This window comes from Hordeum vulgare, chromosome 2H (assembly GCF_904849725.1).
Source record: "Hordeum vulgare subsp. vulgare chromosome 2H, MorexV3_pseudomolecules_assembly, whole genome shotgun sequence".
Classification (NCBI taxonomy): domain Eukaryota; kingdom Viridiplantae; phylum Streptophyta; class Magnoliopsida; order Poales; family Poaceae; genus Hordeum; species Hordeum vulgare.
The window spans coordinates 66,798,503-66,817,159 of NC_058519.1; the positions used below are offsets into that span (position 1 = coordinate 66,798,503).

Consider the following 18,657-nt stretch of genomic DNA (forward strand, 5'->3'; position numbering starts at 1 on the left):
CCCCCTGGGGCGCCGGCTCCGTCTCGCCCTCCGCCGGCAGCCTCCACGACTTGTTTTCGATCATACCTTGCTCCACCAGCTCCAGCAGGTCATCCTTCGTCACCGTGGAGGGGAGGAAATCCCTCTGGATCCAACCTGCCGGCAGAGCACGCTGTCGCCGCTGAGCAGGAGCCGCCGCCTTCTTCTTCTTCTTCTGCGACTCGAGCTTGCTCGTCTGCCCCTTCGTCATGGTGGAGGCTGTAGATCCGCAGGGGAGGAGAGGAAGGAGGAGGCGTGGAGTGCGCAGGGAGCTATAGGAGAAGCGGGGCGAGTGCGATTAATCAGGAGAGCACAACGAGAAACCCTCGCTGGGGAGGTTTAAATAAGCTTCCGACTGGGTCACTAACAGGTGGCCTCGAAATCTTATCCCCCGACCGGCTGCTACGATATTAGTGGAGGAGATGAAGGCGCGGTAATCGAGGCGACAGAAACTACTCGATGACGATGCCGTCATCCCCGCTGAGCGCGCGGCAACCGAAATTTGAGGATCCCAGAAAATCCGCCGCTGTCACTTGACCGGTCACGTCGAAAGATTCCGCGGAAGCACTCGGTCTCTGACGGTTCATTTCACAGATATATCCACTCGGATCACTGGTCAAGAGGATAAAATGGATCGAGGCAAACAACGCCAAAGTCGCATCCATACCAGTCGGATCCGTACTCCAAGCATCGCTTCGTCGTTCCAAACCCGATCCATTCGGGGACTAATGATGGGGTTATAGTCTCAGGGTAGGGTCATAGGCCTGCCCTATAGGTCCTACCCAAGGACTACCCTTCATAAAGGACAAGGCCCTTAGTCAGTTCCGACTGAATTAAGGACTTCCCATCATCCAGTCGGTGACGATTCCTCCATCATCCAGTCGGACATGAGCATTCGGAGCGTATCAAACTTACCACTCGATTCCACTTTGTATATCGTAACCCCCCCTGGAGGGCAACGGTCATACGTTTTCATGTGCCGTTATTAGCATTTAAGACATACGTTATCTGTAACGTAGGCATTTATTCGCCATTACTCCACCCCTGTGCACCAAACCGTTGTGAAGGGCAGCGCACTCTATATAAGCCGCCCTCCCCCACTGGTGCAGTGGTTAGCATTTTCACTGTAATCCATATTCCACTCGACATCAAGCTCCCAAGAGCACTGAGACGTAGGGCTTTTACCTCCACCGTAGAGGGCCTGAACTCATACAACCTCGCCGTAGCTAAGGCTCTGCCCATCCTTTCGTACCCTACACATCTACTGTCAGACTTATACCCAGGACACCGCCTCCCGCGCCGGCCGCCTCCCATGCCCTGCCGCGCCGGCCGCCCCAGAGTGGTTGCCACTGCCCGCCCGTTTTTGGCGGTTGGCCACATCCTTTTTTTTAGAATATTCCCAGCATCTGGTTGACTCTGCCCCTCCTCGCCCCAGATCCAAACGCATGGCAACCATAGAAAAAAGTGGTTATCCCTGTCCCTGGAAGGATATGCCTCCAACCAAACACACCCTAAAAGCCTGAGCTTGGATTTTTAGGCATGGTAAATCAAACGTTTTTATATCTATTTATATTGGCAATGATGATAACTTTAGTTTGCGTAACCTTCATAAAAAGATGGTATTGGGACAGACTTGCTTTGCTCGTCAACTAAATTTATCATCCTAAAAAAACATACTCCCTCCGTTTCTAAATATAAGTCTTTTAAGATATTTCACGAGTAGTCCACATACGGAGCAAAATGAATGAATCTACACTCTAAAGTATGTCTATATACATCCGTATATAGTCCACTAATGAAACATTTTTAAAGACTTATATTTAAAAACGGAGGGAGTAATTTACCATGATATTTTTTTGATTCGCGATGAAAAAGAAAGAAGATCCACAGTACCTTGAAGGCCCGTAGGGTCACCAAGGCAGGGCGGACCAGCTGTGACGCCAATAACATCGTTGGTGGCTGGATCTAGCGAGCTTGGGTCCAGCAGGAAGGTGGGAACATGATCTTGAATACTGTACACAAATATCGTACTATATTGAATATCTTTTGATCCACCGTATCTCGATTTCGGCAAGAGAGAACATGGTGTACAGTGCTTCCGGGCTACCGTGCATGTGCAAGCTAAAACCGCGTGTCACTTTCAAACGAATACTCCTACTAGTTTATCCGTTCTCGTGTGCCATGCACTTGCTTCTGCCACAGTTTCAACTGCCTGTTTGACAACCAATTGTTATTGCTTGCAATCCATTCCTTCTGTGAGATAGTACTCCATATAAACGGGAGTACTCGGCAACTCGCAGTCGCTAGGCTCCTTCCGTTCAGTCTACCACACAATTTAACACGGGAGGAGTGAGTCAGTGAGTCAGTGAGCCATGGAGGCCACGACGAAGAACCAAGAGACGGGCGCCGGCGACAATAGCGCGCGGCCCGCGCCGCCGGCGCTGCCGTGGTCGGTGAGGCTCCAGCTGTTCGCGCTCGTCACCACCAACGACATCGCGCAGCGCCGCGACGGGACCGTAAACCGCTTCCTCTTCTCCTTCGGCGACCGGCAGTCGCCCGCGAGGCCTCGCCCGGACGCGCACGGCGTACGCTCCGCCGACGTCACCGTCGACGCCTCCCGAAGCCTCTGGGCGCGCGTCTACTCCCCTGCGGCGGCGGCGGCCGGGCAGACCCCGCTCCCCGTCCTCGTCTACTTCCACGGCGGCGGCTTCACGCTGCTCTCCGCTGCCTCCACGCCCATCGACGGCATGTGCCGCCGCTTCTGCCGCGAGCTGGGCGCCGTGGTCGTCTCCGTCAACTACCGCCTCGCGCCCGAGCACCGCTACCCGGCCGCCTACGACGACTGCGTGGACGTGCTCCGCTACCTCGGCGACCCCGGCCTCCCGGCGGACGTCTCCGTCCCGGTCGACCTCTCCCGCTGCTTCCTCGGCGGGGATAGCGCGGGGGGCAACATCGTCCACCACGTCGCCCAGCGGTGGACTGGCGCGCCTCCCCGTAACAGCCCCGTCCGCCTCGCCGGCATCATTCTCCTGCAGCCGTACTTCGGCGGCGAGGAGCGCACGGAGGCGGAGCAGAGGCTGGAGGGCGTGGCGCCGGTGGTGAACATGCGGCGCTCCGACTGGGCGTGGAGGGCGTTCCTGCCGGAGGGCGCGGACCGGAACCACCCGGCGGCGCACGTGACGGGCGAGGCGGGACCGGAGCCCGAGCTGGCGGAGTCGTTCCCGCCGGCGATGGTGGCGGTCGGCGGGCTGGACCCGCTGCAGGACTGGCAGCGGCGGTACGGCGCCATGCTGCGGCGGAAGGGGAAGGCGGTCAATGTGCTGGAGTTCCCGGACGCCATCCACGCCTTCTACTGCTTCCCGGAGCTCCCCGACTCCGGCAGGCTCGTGGAGGAGATGAGGGCGTTCATCGGGACCAACGCGCCCACTCATCACCCCGATGCTTGAGAAGATCTGCGTGATGCGCGCGAGGGGTGTAATTTGAACTTAACTTCTGTGTGGAATCGGTGCGCTGCTACAGCGATCAATTGCGTTTTGGATGATTGGGTTGGAAGTTTTGGATCTGAAGTTGATTGAGACGAGCTGCCGTGTGAACTGTGAGGTGTGCGTGCGCGTGCGTAGGCGCCGCATGGAGCCGTCGACCGTCGTCGCTCTGGGCTGGCGCACGAGGTCGTCGGTGCACGTCAGCACCTGGAACGTGTGGAGAACAAGGCACCCGTATTCTGCCGGTATTGAGCGCAGACCACACGAACGTCCGGTGCACTCTCTCTCTCTCAACCGGAGATTTTTATTTTTAAGAAACGGCGTTCATAGGCAGCGCGACGACACCCGAACTGTGCAAATCAATTTTTTTTTAGTTTCACCTAGCCTGGATGGAAAATGCTCGAAAACGAGAGGCAGCGAAGGTGTGGCGATGCTCCAAGTTCAAAAAAAATATCTTAAATGTTTCTAAAAATCCTGAAAAAAATGTGAATGTTTGTAAGGAATGTGACTACAAACTCCTAGAAATTTCAAGTCCAAACTCGAAATGTATATTGAGAGTATACTATTCACATTTAGATTTTACTTTTTTGTTTCTTAATGTGCGTTTCGAGTTTGGACCTGAAATTTATAGGGGTTGTAGTTGCCTTTCTTGCGGACATTCACAACTTTTCCAGGTTTTTTAAAAATATTTATGGATGTCCTTTGAACTTGGAGCACCGGGAGTACTTCAAGGATAGGAGTACCTGATACGTTTTTGGTGTGGCCTCGGGCCTGATGTAGCCTCCTCCACGCCATTCTAGATGAGATCTGATGGTTGGTTGTGTGGTCGGTGGTTGAAGAGTCCCCAACAGGGTAATCTCTCGGGGCATGTTTGGTAGGCATACTTGTTGGGTTGCCCTGTGGAGCCTGGGTAAACAAGACCTGATTGAGGTAAAACAGAAAAAAAAATTAACATCTGCACATGGTTTGGTTTCATGCATACACTGTAAGCTGCATGAGGTGTCGTTTAAGGCATGCTGTTTGGTTGCCTGCTTGTGTACACGCAAACACATAACCTGCTGTTTTGGTGACATGCATCGCATGTTGTTCGTAACCTCTTCAGCGCGGTGGTGAGATTACCACCACACAGTGGCCTCAGAAAGAACACACATAAGTGAACATAATAGCAATATTGTGCGAGAATTAAAACACATTAGTTTAAAGGCAAACCAGTGTGAGATTAAACTAAAAGAAGTTGCAGCATGTTAGGGTTGTCTTAGGGGTCCACGGCAAAGGCTTCGTGGTGCTTCCCGCATATGGTCACCACTTCCATGCCACCGTCATTGAACACGATGACCTTGAGCATGTCGGGACTCAACAACTTGAAGATCACCATGCAACCTATCTTGATCCGATGGACGACAACGAAGGTGGCCCATCCCTTATCGAGGGTGACCCTGCCGTTCAACAACCGGACAATCACCCTCCAGGAGTACCTTGTGTTCGTCTTTAGCTTGAACTCATGTGGCACGAACGAGAAGTGCTTCGTGAAGTCCAGCGGCATAGCTATGGACTCCAGTTGCGCAGGGCCATGATTTCTGCCCAGCGACCAGACTTTCTGCTTCTAGGCCAAAAACAGAGTGAAATTCATTGGTTATGCTCATAACCTGTAAAATTATAGGTTCATTGGTGCAGCGACCGCCCTCTCGGAAGGAACAACTTCATCATCATTTGATTCCGAAGAGGTAGAAGGATGACCATTATCGTCATCATTTAGCGCCTCCGGCAATCCCTCCACGTGTTCGCTTATGTCAACGATCGCAGACCAATATCCTGTGGCATACACTTTTTGGACGCATGTTGGTTCCGATTGGACAGCGCTGGGGCTACAGTGATAGTCAACCGGGCCTCACCGCCCCCGCTAGTGCACTCGACGACATGAGTGAAAGAAATGAACTCCACATACAGCATGGGCTGTCGAAACATGGATTTATTGAGATTGCTTGTAAACCCTATGTACGACGCCCACAATTTTTCACCAGCAACCCGCCGCAGACCCCAATAGGCAACTGTCCCATGATTTCCTCCGTCAACCACGAAAGCCTCATTGGTCATTTTTTCCGTCCATCACTGAACCAAACACCGGTTGGATGCACCTTCTAACAGACACATACCCTACATTGACCATGTTTCTCATTATAATCGTAATCATCCCACACCTAGACACATCCACACCGAAAGGATACTCGCGTACGATGTCCCCATAGAACAATAACAAGTTTTCCATAGTACCTATCGAGGAGCCGTATTTGTATGGTTAGTTGATTAAGAACTTAAAAATAAAATAAAATGAGCATATCCTTTATTTTTATTTTAAAATATCCAATATTCACAAACAACGGTAACATCATTCACAACAGTACATGTACCCAAAAAATATTCGGAAAATTACACGACGTCATTTATACCTCTGATTCCATAAGGATATCCTTACGAATAAATAATATCCGTCAGCATGAACATATCACTAGTAATATATCAACGGAGTTGACCTATTATCACATGAACAAATATATTACACGCACATTTTTTTCTACTGCCAAAAGTTTCAAAATATTAGTTGCATGTATGTGGTCATCACCTCAAAAGGGACATGGAAGGCAGGAAAACTATATATTGAATCCGTTCATCTCCTCCTTGTGTGCTACTCAGCCAATATTTTCTTCACCTAACTACATACATCATAAAAAATATTCGTACTTATGTGGCATGTACGATATTTTTCTACTTCACAAATTTAGCTAATAAAGTAGACCTATGATTTCCTAACTTATTAATAAACATGACACATGAAACAACAACACATTTACTCATGCAATGACCAATTGATGTACAATCTTTTTATTAATAAGCAATTTAAGAACTTCTTGCATGTCTAACTAAAATGATGCATCTTAAAGGCATAAAACGCTGATCTACAAATGCAAACTCTAAATGAACTTTAACGTTTAATAGAAGTAATAATTATGACTTAATGACATATAATTTCATCTTGCATGTAAAAAATAATAGTAATAATGGACACAACTAATAATGATCTACGACATCTTTAACATATGATTCTATAAAATATTGCTATAAATGTAAAATATCTCATATGAAAACGTTTATAACTTCTAAGCAATAAACATCGCATAGCTCACGACGGGTTACAAAACTAGCTTCTAAGCTGTTGATCTATCTTTTGTTCAACTACAACATATTTGAAATCCAACTCTAAAGCATCATAAATCATGGCTGAAAGAGAAGAGAGGAGAGCTATGTCTTTGTGTGTGTTCTTCAGACAGAAGAGAAGAGAGCCAACAGAGGAGGAGGCACAGCCCGGAGCAGCAGAAGTAGCTCGTATATAAGGAGCAAGAGCACTGTATTGTAGGCAGAAGACGTTACAAACAAACTACAGTATAATTAAGGTTGTCTGGCTGAGGCACACCAACATCCCAGCCTAGTTTCATGCATCGTCCCTGCCTCAGCCTCGCTTCCAACGCCGTCCCACGTCGCAATCGGCGCATGACGAAACAGTGCAGGCCACCTCGGCTGGTGTCGATGCGGCCCGCAGCTCCTCTCCATATTCCGTCACACGAAAGAGATGCAATGGATTTCGAGCCGGCCGATTGGAACGGTGGCGGCAGGCCCAGCCGCCTTGCCTGATGACGGCAGGTGCCACGCATCACCAGCCGCACTTGCCACCAGAATGGTACGGGGTCTTTTCTCGCAATACGACCCATAGGTAGTCCTTTGTGGCAAATCGACTTGGCTAGTGGTTTTTTTGACAAAAAATCATATCGGAACATGTCCGTGACAAACCCATTTGCCTATAAAAAATATGGCTATGTGACTCGGACCTTGGCATGGCCTCGCACAAATGAAGTGCAAATGTGCGATGGGTTGATCACCTAGCACAAAGGCAGATATAATAGATTGTGGTTAAAGTAACGCACCTCTGTAGAGTGTATTGAATTGTGGCTTGTCACTCCTCGAACTGGACAAGATCTACGACGCGGCGATAAAGAAGTCATGTGAGGTTGTAACAACCCATGAAATCTATTGGTCACATATTTTAACTAATACTAGACTTCTGCAAGATACTTTTCAAAATCATTGCTGAGATGTATCTGAAATCATTAGTAACATTCGTGTATATTCATCTCACAATTTTGATGGACTTGCTGAGTACCTCGTGTACTCATCCATTTGGATTCGTACCCTCTAGACTCGGTATTTGGAGGAGGTGTGGGATGGCCACATCAATGGATGTTACTTGTTTAAGGAGATGGACCTACCAAGTTTTTTTTCTAGAAAAGGAGGATGACCCCCGGCCTCTGCATCTGGGAGATGCATGCGGCCATTTTATTGATTATTTTTGAAGACCTTACAAAGTAGAACAACAATATGTCTGAATCCGCCATCTTGGCAACATCTGCCGCTACCCTATTCATATGATGAAGGGGTGCACGCCGGGCCATATACCCAAACCTCTCACCTAAGCCTAACATCTAAAGCCGGAGGCCCCGGCCGAGCCATCTACCGGGTCCGGGGCACAAATCGGTCTGACTCACTCACATGTGTCGTCGCCGCCATCTTCCACTGGTCCATCTTCAGAGCATATTGAGGTGTCAACCATAGCAGGTCCTTCGTCATCGACGCCACCACGACGCCAAACGACAACCACCACCTACGCGAGCCTTGGAAGGTTTTTCGACATGGACGTCGCCACGACGCCAAACGACGACCTTCACCTACGCGAGTCCATCTCCAAGCAACAGACGTAGATCCATGCTAGGATAGGTTCGCACCACCGCCGTCGCCCACCACCCACAAGCGCCACCCAACCCCAAGGTTCCCAAAGCGACACCTTCAAGAAGGTAACAGTGCCGTGAGCGCCGCCGCCGCCCAACAAAGTTAGGGCTTTCGCCCGGGAGACCTAGGGGAAGGGGAAGTGAGGAGATCAGTCCATACTGACGCCTCCAAGGAGGGGAACGGCGCCCAAGGCGTCGCCGTCAGTGCGGCGGGCCAGGGATTTTTCCCGAACTAGATCCCCGCCACCAGCAGCGCCTCCTGTACAGAACCGGCGACCAAGGGAAGCTTGGCCCGACCAGGCTGGTCCGCACGCGGAACAGAGGAGGAGGGGAGGCGCCAGATCACGCGCACCGACTGTTGCAGAAGCTGCCGCCATCCGCCAACGACCACCGAGATCCCGCTGCCTGTACGGCCAGGACGCCAGATCCACCGCCCGTACAACTGCTCGCCAGAGCCTGTCGTGCCTCGCCAAAAGGAGCCGCCGCTCCAAATCCGGGAATCCCCACGCAGAGCTAGGGCAGCCAAGATCCTGCCGCCACCATCCTTGGCGCCTCGGGCTTGCCCGACGGCTGGCTTAGGCAGCGGTGAGGAGGTGGGACGAGGTGGGAAGGGGGCCGAGGCAGCACGGCTAGGGCTCCCCCGCCGCATAAAAATGGGGAGAATTTCACTTCCCGGCCTCTGCACCAACTAGGGATGCATACGACCATTTTAGTATGAGTACCACGATAAACATGCTCCTCATAATTTTTTAAGTGAGTATCAAGACTTTTTTATGATAGGTTTCACCACACGTCAAACTTGATCCTCAATAAACGGGAGAAAACTCCCTGTGCATCACGTGTCAATTCTAGGAATTGAACTCGGGTCGTTGGGCTGCACAACCGCATGCCCAACCACTGAGCCAAGGCTCTCTTTGCAGGACCTACCAAGTGAAGGCGGAGGAGGCAAATTATCACTTCCAATGGTGCAGTCAATGGATGAGAGTAACCGAAGCATCAATCATATACTAGCCAACACTAAGCTCCCTAGTTTTAAAGAACCCATATTTAATTGAGGTTTCTAATTAAAATTTGGTCATCCGATTTTGATGGGGTCAACAATTTTTTAAAGTTGTCAGGTTGCCTCCGTAGTCGCGGGAGTTGGAGGAGGAGCAGTAGCAGGAGGAGAAGGATAGAGAGTAGTTGCCGGAGCTGATGAAGGTGGCGGATCCGAAGGAGGACGAATCACATCAACCTTCTCCGGGGTTCAACATGACGGAGGCGGAGGCGGAGTTCGCCGTCGCCCAAGCCGAGAAGATGGCGGAGTATCAAACCATCTTGGAGTCCATCTAGGATGAGACGTATGTGATGGCCAACCGGCAGTTCCTCCGGCAGAAACAGAAATAGTCCGATGCAGTCTTCACCGAACTTGAGGCTGACATAGAGGAGGAGGAGGCCGAAGCGGAGCAGCCGGAGGCATCGTAGTAGCCGGAGCTGCAGTTGTTGCCCATGTACCCGGAGCCAGGCACGAAGATAATGGACATCTCCGACGAGGAGTAGCTAGATGATCTACGTAGTACGTGGATTTTTTTTGCATGCTTTTATATGGATTTAAGAATCTAGTATGAGATGTATGTATGCAGTTATGCGAATTTATGACGTATCCGTACAAACATTTTTAGGGTCATATTTATCATACACGGTTATAGATGTTTTTACTACCACTATAATCAGTTTTAGACTAGTCGTATTGGGAGTATCGTAGCTAGTATCATGCATGTCAACTAGAAATTTTTAATAGGGTGACATAGAATTAAATAAAGAAAAAATGATTGAATATCATATTACGATATCATATCATAATAAATGTTATACTACTATATATGTCATACATGAGAATAACTAAATGGATCTATAATACAAATATACTCCCTAATATTGTAGTTAGGGAGAACTAGTCTAGTTCTCCCCAACAACAATTATTTAGGTACATAAAGAATACGATAATATGCATTAAAAAGGTAGTATCATACACTAGTATCATATGCATGATACAAACTTATGATACTATCCTTTACAACCATCCTATACATCCTGATTTAACTTAGGTGTACATTACCGGCCCTAGTGTGCTTTCTGTCCGGAATAAAATCGACAGCTCGATGTCTTTATGGGTTACACCAGTATTTAAGACCCAACCGACAATCCAAGCGGGCCGAGAGTGGTCTAATGTTGTTTTCTCTTCGTTATTGTCGAATGTTACATCATCTACAGCCGGACCACTCAAGTACCCCTGATACGGCAAAATTGACAAAAATGACCCGTGGAGCGAAAGAACTCACGAAGTGAACCCGATAGCACAAAAATTCACCCGTCTGACCCTTTAGTGTGGCGCCCGACACCTAGGCGCCACACTACACTGTGTGACGCCTAAGTCGTCGGCGCCACACTCCCGGCCACCTGGCAGAGCGGGCCCACCCCCAGGTAGTGCGACACATGTGCATCTGAAGTGTGGACTCTTTGTTACTCTCTCTTTCTTATGTGTGGCGCCTAAGGCTTAGGCGCCACACATGTGAAATAGAGAGTAACAGAGAGTCCACACTTTAGATGCACATGTGTGGCGCCTTAGTCTTGGACGTTGCACATGTGTGGCGCCTAAGCCTTGGGCGTTTCACATGTGTGGTGCCTTAGTCTTAGGCGTCACACATGTGAAAACCTACTGCCATCTCTACTGCCAGCATCTCTTGTATTCCACAGCACTTCTGCACACTTGTTTCACAGCATTTTCCACAACACTTCACTTCTACACACTTGTTTTCCACAGCACATTGATACACAACAATTAACACAACTTAAGACATTCATATAGAGGCACACAATTCATAGCATTAAAACACAAATAATGCAAATGGTTCACAACACCCACAAATAGTGCAAATGGTTCACAACACCCACAAGTGCAACACCCACAAGTGCAAATGGTTCACAACATCCACAAGTGCAAATGGCTCCGGTTCACATCTTGGGGTCTCGTCCCCTCTTAGAAGCTAGCTTATTTCTTCTCACAAGAGGCTCCGGTTCATCCAACTCATCGTCATCGTCATCGTCCATGCTTCTCATCCTTGACAAATGAGAGCCCCCGGCGACCGAGTTCTTTCCTTTGTGCGCATAATCATCCGGTGAGTACCGCTTAAATTTCTTCCTAGGCTTCAACATGTAAGCAGAGCGTTGGAAAGCCTTCAACGTCATTTCATCCTCAACCTATGATGCGTAAACGATATCGTCATACATATGAAGGTTGAAAGTGCACAATGTATGATGGCTATGTCATACCTCTGGAGTGTCAACATCATCCTCTAAATGAGCTGTCGAGGTAATGTCATCATCATCCATACGAGCCCCCAAGAAGTTGAATCGTCTAGAGTATTTCTTTGGGATGAACCGGATCTCGGAGGTGAAACATATTCAGGGTCACGGCAACCTAAAATGTTGGATAGGCGGCGCAACTTCTTGCCCTATTTCTGTTAGATTGAAAGATAAATGACATATATAAGGTACCATATGTTGCATTCGTTGGCAAAATCTAAATAATGACACAACACCTTTATGAAAAGTCGAAGTGCAAATTCTCCCTTTTTTCCTCCAGGTGTCTTGTCTAGAATAGCTTCAGTTTCATCAGCTTGTTTCTTGACCTCTTTGCGATATGATCACAAAAAAATGACATGTAAGGCAAGTGCATATGTGTACTAGCATTCATACTTAACATAGGGGAGCACACTTACCACATAGTTCAGGACAGGGGCGAAAGAAGTTTGGTACCCTTCGCGAATTAACTTGTTGTATTCGCCATGGGCAAGTGCATCGTACTCAGTGGGTTCTTCCAATATGTCCTCCTCATAAGCCGACGAACAAATCTCGACACGAGTACTCTCCTGAAACCATCTTACGTAGCAGACAATGCTCGCGGGGCTAGGTTCCTTGCGTACTCGTAGTTGCCTGCACACTTTGCTCGAACATGATGACATAGTTCTTATGATGGTTGTGCCAATCCTTGATCTTTCGCTGCCTCCTCCTATTCAACCTGCTTTTTACAAAACCCATCAGTAGCTCGCTCAACACTAAACTCAAACATAGTTCTTTATTGTGCATGCTTTGTTACCTATGAAGTTGTGTGTCGGTGTCCACCCACTCCGGCGGGTGTGGCTGAAACTTAACCGCCCAATTGCATATAAGGGGACAACACATTAGCCAAAGATGTTTTCCTGCAGGCATATTGGATTGAGCTGGAATGTGTGTGCATCACCAAAGCTTGGCCCGACACCATATGGTTGCCATTCCACCTACAACACAACATAAAAGGCACAATTCATTTTACTCACAACAAAATCTCGGAGTCAACTCTTAGATGTTTACCTGCTCGGCGGTAAGCGAATCCATCTCATTGGAGTATTTCTTGTACAATAGATTCACATCGCTCGCCACCTGCGATACCACGTCTCACTTGTAAGCCCAGGTAGGGAGCCGTACAGGGTTGCCGTGGTCAGCCCAGGTCTTCCACGTTGCGGCTTTTGGGCGTCCAACAGGAAGGCGTTCCCAGCTCCATACCAAAAGTAGGAGCATACAACCACCAACTCCACCGTCCTTTGTGAACCTGCGACAAGCATCGTCCAACTACAAGTAACAACAAACATGAATCAGTTTAGCAGAAAAGTATAAAACTGAACTTACTATTAACAATTTATTACCTGTCGGTACAAGTAGGCGAGTGCGGCCGAGCCCCAACTAAACTTGTTGTCGAAAATAGTCAATGCCTTCAGCCACATCCATGGAGCATTCTTGCCAGTGCCGTCAGTGAATATAGTCCTACAGACCACATACCACATGTACAAGCGGGCATACGTCTGGATCACCTCGTCATTTGCGTCCTCAGGACAATGAGCAAAGTTGGCGGCAATCCAAATGAAAGGAGCGCCAGCCGGGACTCTATCTTTCTTCCCTCCATCTTCTACCTCCGACTGTGGAGGTAACATACCAATAAGGGCCTCCATTTGGCGCCGCCATCCCTCAGAATCAGGGCTCATACAAAGAGGCTTCCCCTCGATCGGAAGTGCCGTGATCATGGAAACATCTTGAAGAGTCACTGTCATCTCTCCGGTCCGGAGGTGAAAACTATGGGTCTCCGGCCTCCACCGATCAATAAGTGCAGTGATTGCCGCAGCGTTCAGGTTGGGCATTGACCGACTCACAAGCTGAATGAATGGAAGGAGTCCTGTCATCTCGATATATGGTGTGTACCGCTCATCGTACTACATTATAGTCGATGCTCCGTGAGACCGAATCTTCAAGGGCATAAGCTCCTACAAACAGATAGGAGTGATATCATTAGAGTTTCATCTTATTAAATAAATACATGATTTTTTAACATATGATCTACTTACCATTTCCTTCTCCGACATCAAATAGGCCCGGTGTTCAACGTCATAAACATCATTCAAAAGCCACACCATCCTACATATCACAAAAAAATAAACTTATGAATGTACTCATCTTCAAAAAAATTACTCATATGAATCTACTCATCTACTAATCCACTCATCTACTCATCCACTCATCTACTAATCCACTCATCTACATATTACTAAAAAAATACTCATATGAATCTACTCATCTTCAAAAAAAAAACTCATATTACTCATATCCTCATAAAATCCACGCCATCTACTCATAGGAATTGTCATAGAACACAACTACTCATCTAGGATTAATAAAATAGGACTAACTCCTCATCTACATTTCAAATCCAATCAAAATATGACTCTCAACCTAACTAACCCAAATCTGAAAAATAAGCAATACTATTTGGATAGATAGATGGGAAACAGAAGAGATTACCTCGTAGACAAGTTTGGGAGATCAATCCACGGAGGAAATCATCAGATCTGAAGCATTTAGAAGAGGGGATTCGGATGAGGAGAAGAGCCAGCCGTCGGTTTAAAAAATGAACGGGAGGGGAATGAGGAGGGGGTGGGGGAGGGGGGCTCGACCGTGGCTGGATAAGTCGCAGTGTGGCGCCTAAGCCTTCGGCGCCACACTTTAGAGGGTGTGACGCCTGAGACTTAGGCGTCGCACTACCTGGGGGATGGGCCCGCTCTACCAGGTGGCCGGGAGTGTGGCACCGATGACTTGGGCGTCACACAGTGTAGTGTGGCGCCTAGGTGTCGGCGCCACACGAAAGGGTTAGCCGGGTGAATTTTTTTGCTTTCGGGTTCACTTCGTGATTTCTTTCGCTCCAGGGGTCATTTTTGTCAATTTTGCCCCCTGATACATCGGCAGACGCGCCCGATCACTGACCGAACACAAGAGGGAAGAAAAAAAGGTGATCCAATCGGACCTATCATATCATCCTTATATGTCTGATCTGTGTGCAAACCCTTATATCTATCTTAAATATGAGAATAATAGGAGGCTCGACATATAAGAAAAAAATAAAAAATATGACCGAGGAGACAATTTTGATGAACTTGCTGAGTACCTCGTGTACTCATCCATTTCGATTCATACCCTCTAGACTCGGTATTTGGAGGAGGTGTGAGATGGCTACATCAATGGATGTTACTTGTTCAAGGACATGGACCTACCAAGTGAAGGCGAAGGAGGCAAAATATCACTTCCAATGGTGGAGTCAATGGATGAGAGTAACTGAAGCATCGATCATATACTAGCCAACACTACGCTCCCTAATTTTAAAGAACCCGTATTTGATTGAGGTTTCTAATTGAAATTTGGTCATCCAATTTTGATGGGGTCAACAATTTCTTAAAGCTGTCGGGCTGCCTCCGTACTCGCCGGAGCTGGAGGAGGAGGAGGAGGAGTAACCGGAGGACAAGGATAGAGAGTAGGTGCCGGAGCCGATGAAGGTGGCGGATCCGGAGGAGGACGAAGCACATCAGCCTTCTCCGTGATTCAACAAGACGGAGGCGGAGGCGGAGTTCGCCGTCGCCCAAGCCGAGAAGATGGCGGAGTATCAGACCATCTTGGAGTCCATCTAGGATGAGATGTATGTGGTGGCCAGCCGACAGTTCCTCCGACAGAAACAGACATAGTCCGATGCGGTCTTCACCGAACTTGAGGCTGACATAGAGAGGAGGAGGCCGAAGCGGAGCAGTCGGAGGCATCGAGTAGCCGGAGTTGCAGCTATTGCACATATACCCGGAGGCAGGCATGAATATAATGGACATCTCCGACGAGGAATAGCTAGATGATCTACCTAGTACATGTTTTTTTTGTTTCCATGCTTTTATATGAATTAAAAATCTAGTATGAGATGTTCATATGCAGTTGTGCTAATTTATGACGTACCCAGTCACTTCCCATGAACGTGTAGACATTTTTAGGGTCATATTTATTATACACGGTTATAAATGCTTTTACTCCCGCTATGATCAGTTTTAGGCTGATCCTAATGGGAGTATCATAGCTAGTATCATGCATGTCAACTAGACAATTCTAATAAGGTGACATAGAATTAAATAAAGAAAAAGATGATTGAATATCATATTATGATACCGTATCATAATAAATGCTATACTACTATATGTCATACATGACAATAAATAAAATGATATATGATACTAATATACTTCCTAATTGTAGTTGGGAAGAACTAGTCTAGTTCTCCCAACAACAATTATTTAGGTACATAAAGTATACGATAATATGCATTAAAAAATAGTATCATACACTAGTATCATATGCATGATACAAACTTATAATACTATCCATTACAACCAACCTATACATCCTGATTTAACTTAGGTATACATTACCGGCCCTAGTGTGCTTTCCGTCCAGAATAAAATCGACAACTCGATGTATGTATCGATTACACCAATATTTAAGACCCAACTGACAATCCAAGCGGGCTGAGAGTGGATTAATGTCATTTTCTCTTCGTTATTGTCGAATGTTAGAGCATCTACAGCCGGACCCCTCAAGTACCCCTTATACATCGGCAGACACGCCCGATCAGTGACCGGACACAAGAGGGAAGAAAAAAAGATGATCCAATCGGACCCATCATATCGTCCTTATATGTCCGATCTGTCTGCAAACCCTCATAACTATCTTAAATATGAGAATAATACGAGGCTCGACATATAAGGAAAAAAATAAAAATTATGACTGCACGGACGGATAGATAGAAGACACGTCCGGTCACTCACCGGACGCGTGCGTAGACATTTGAGGGGCCGGATTTGAAGGTCCCGCAATAGATACTCTTAGAGCCTGTTTGGGACTGCTTTGTTTCAGAAAATTCAGCTCTGCTCTAGAAAACGTAAGCCAAAAGGGATAGCTCCACGATATACCGCTTCGTAAAAAAATTAGAATCTGGGGTTCAACTCCTTGTTTTTTGTGAATCTCTCTAGGAGGTGCTCCATAAAATTATAGAAGCTGGAGTTGGAAGAAAATTACCCACCACTGCCACTAGTAAGTGGACACCTCTTCATTTCTTACCTCTCATCCAATCAAATAGATCATTTTCACCAAATTTTTCATTCGTGAAGCTGGAGCTAAATGGGAGCCAAACATTCTATTAAAATAGTTGCAACTTCGATATGAAACTGTTCTAAAGTGAATTTGATGAAGGAGAGCTGATTTTAATAGAGCAAAACAGACCCAAACAGGCCCTTAAGACCACACATTTTTTTGCTCTATGTGGGAGGAGTCTAAAGTGTTAGTTTCACGATTTTTTTTTTTTTTTACCTTTCATTCTCGTGATGCATCAACGCCAAAATGTCACATTTACTAATCGACCTTGACCAGGTTGTCATATTTGTCCTGGAACATCGTGCATTGATCGCATCGAAGACCAGGTATTTTACATCTCGTTGTCTCCTCCACGCTGAGCTACTTCAGACGACCCAATCGCCGCCCTGCTGCGCAAGCCATGGCCGGCACTGAGGACGCGCGCCGGACGCCGGCCCTGCCGTGGACGGTACGCCTCCAGTTTGCGGCGCTTTCGCTCGCGCACCGGCCGGACGGCAGCGTTCGGCGCCTCCTCTTCTCCCTCGGCGACCTCCACGCGGCGGCAAGGTCACGCCCGGACGCATCGGGGGTCCACTCCGCCGACGTCACCTTCGACGCCTCCCGCGGCCTCTGGGCGCGCGTCTTCTCCCCCTCGTCGGTAGCCAATCAACCGGTCCCCGTCGTCGTCTACTTCCACGGCGGCGGCTTCGTGCTCTTCTCCGCGGCCTCCCGCCCCTACGACGCGTTCTGCCGCCGCCTTTGCCACGGGCTTGGCGCCGTCGTCGTCTCGGTGAACTACCGCCTCGCCCCCAAGTACCGCTTCCCGGCAGCGTACGACGACGGCGTGGACGTGCTCCGCTACCTCGACACGAACGGTCTCCCCGCCGACCTTGCCGTACCAGTGGATCTCTCCAGATGCTTCCTCGCCGGCGACAGTGCCGGCGGAAATATCTCGCATCACGTGGCACAGCGCTGGTCGGCCATGACGACCACCGTGTTACCATCATCCCTACGCCTCGCCGGCGTCGTCCTGATCCAGCCATTCTTCGGGGGCGAGGAGCGGACGGAGGCGGAGGTTACGCTCGACAAGGTGGGGCCCTCGCTGTCGATGGTGGTGACGGACGCCTACTGGAGGGAGTTCCTGCCGGAGGGCGCCACCCGGGACCACGCAGCCGCTCGCGTCTGCGGCGAGCGCGTCGAGCTCGCCGAGGCGTTCCCGCCGGCCATGGTGGTGATCGGTGAGTTCGACCTGCTCAAGGGCTGGCAGACGCGGTACGTGGAGGCGTTGCGCGGCAAGGGGAAGCCGGTTACGGTGGTCAAGTACCCCGATGCTATCCACGGATTCCACGCGTTCCCGGAGATCGCCGACGCCGGCAAGCTCGTGGAGGATATCAAGCAGTTCGTCGACGAGCGTCGGCCTGCGAAGTCGTAGGAAACAGTAAGCATCCGCAGTCTTTGCGTCGAGCGTCGATGCGGGCGACGTTCCTCGAGCGTCGATGCGGGCGACGTTCCTCTGTGTATCCTTTGAGATGCGACCGTGTAACGGACCTGCGAAACTTTTCAGCCAGCTGAATAATACTAGCATCTGTAGCAAAATGTTAGAGCTTTTTTGACCATTGATGATAGAATTAAACGGTTGAGATGATGAGTTGAATCTGCCCTCTCGTGCTTTTAATAGTAGAGATATTTGGTTGGATCTCAATCAAATTCAAGTGAAAATTTTGGTCCTTTGACCGAAATGAAAATTGAAATCACGGAATTTCAGTGAATTTTAGTAACTTCGCTTATGGCTAAAATATTTTTGAAACAAAAATCCA

At 48.5% G+C, this 18,657-nt stretch overlaps 2 protein-coding genes across 2 annotated transcripts; both read left to right on the forward strand.

The window, feature by feature from the left end:
* Positions 1-2,078: 2,078 nt before the first annotated feature.
* Positions 2,079-3,595, forward strand: LOC123425042 (probable carboxylesterase 18). Its single transcript, XM_045108710.1, has one exon. It carries the CDS (start codon positions 2,391-2,393, stop codon positions 3,462-3,464), a length of 1,074 nt encoding a protein of 357 aa, XP_044964645.1. The 5' UTR covers positions 2,079-2,390; the 3' UTR covers positions 3,465-3,595.
* A 13,639-nt stretch (positions 3,596-17,234) lies between these two features.
* LOC123425043 (probable carboxylesterase 18) lies at positions 17,235-18,426 on the forward strand. The gene has a single exon (XM_045108712.1). It carries the CDS (start codon positions 17,262-17,264, stop codon positions 18,270-18,272), a length of 1,011 nt encoding a protein of 336 aa, XP_044964647.1. The 5' UTR covers positions 17,235-17,261; the 3' UTR covers positions 18,273-18,426.
* The last annotated feature ends 231 nt before the right edge of the window (positions 18,427-18,657 follow it).

What these genes read in the sequence shown, in the direction of transcription:
- LOC123425043 (XM_045108712.1), top strand. Translation starts at nt 17,262, where the DNA reads ATGGCCGGCACTGAGGACGCGCGCCGGACGCCGGCCCTGCCGTGGACG.
- LOC123425042 (XM_045108710.1), top strand. Translation starts at nt 2,391, where the DNA reads ATGGAGGCCACGACGAAGAACCAAGAGACGGGCGCCGGCGACAATAGC.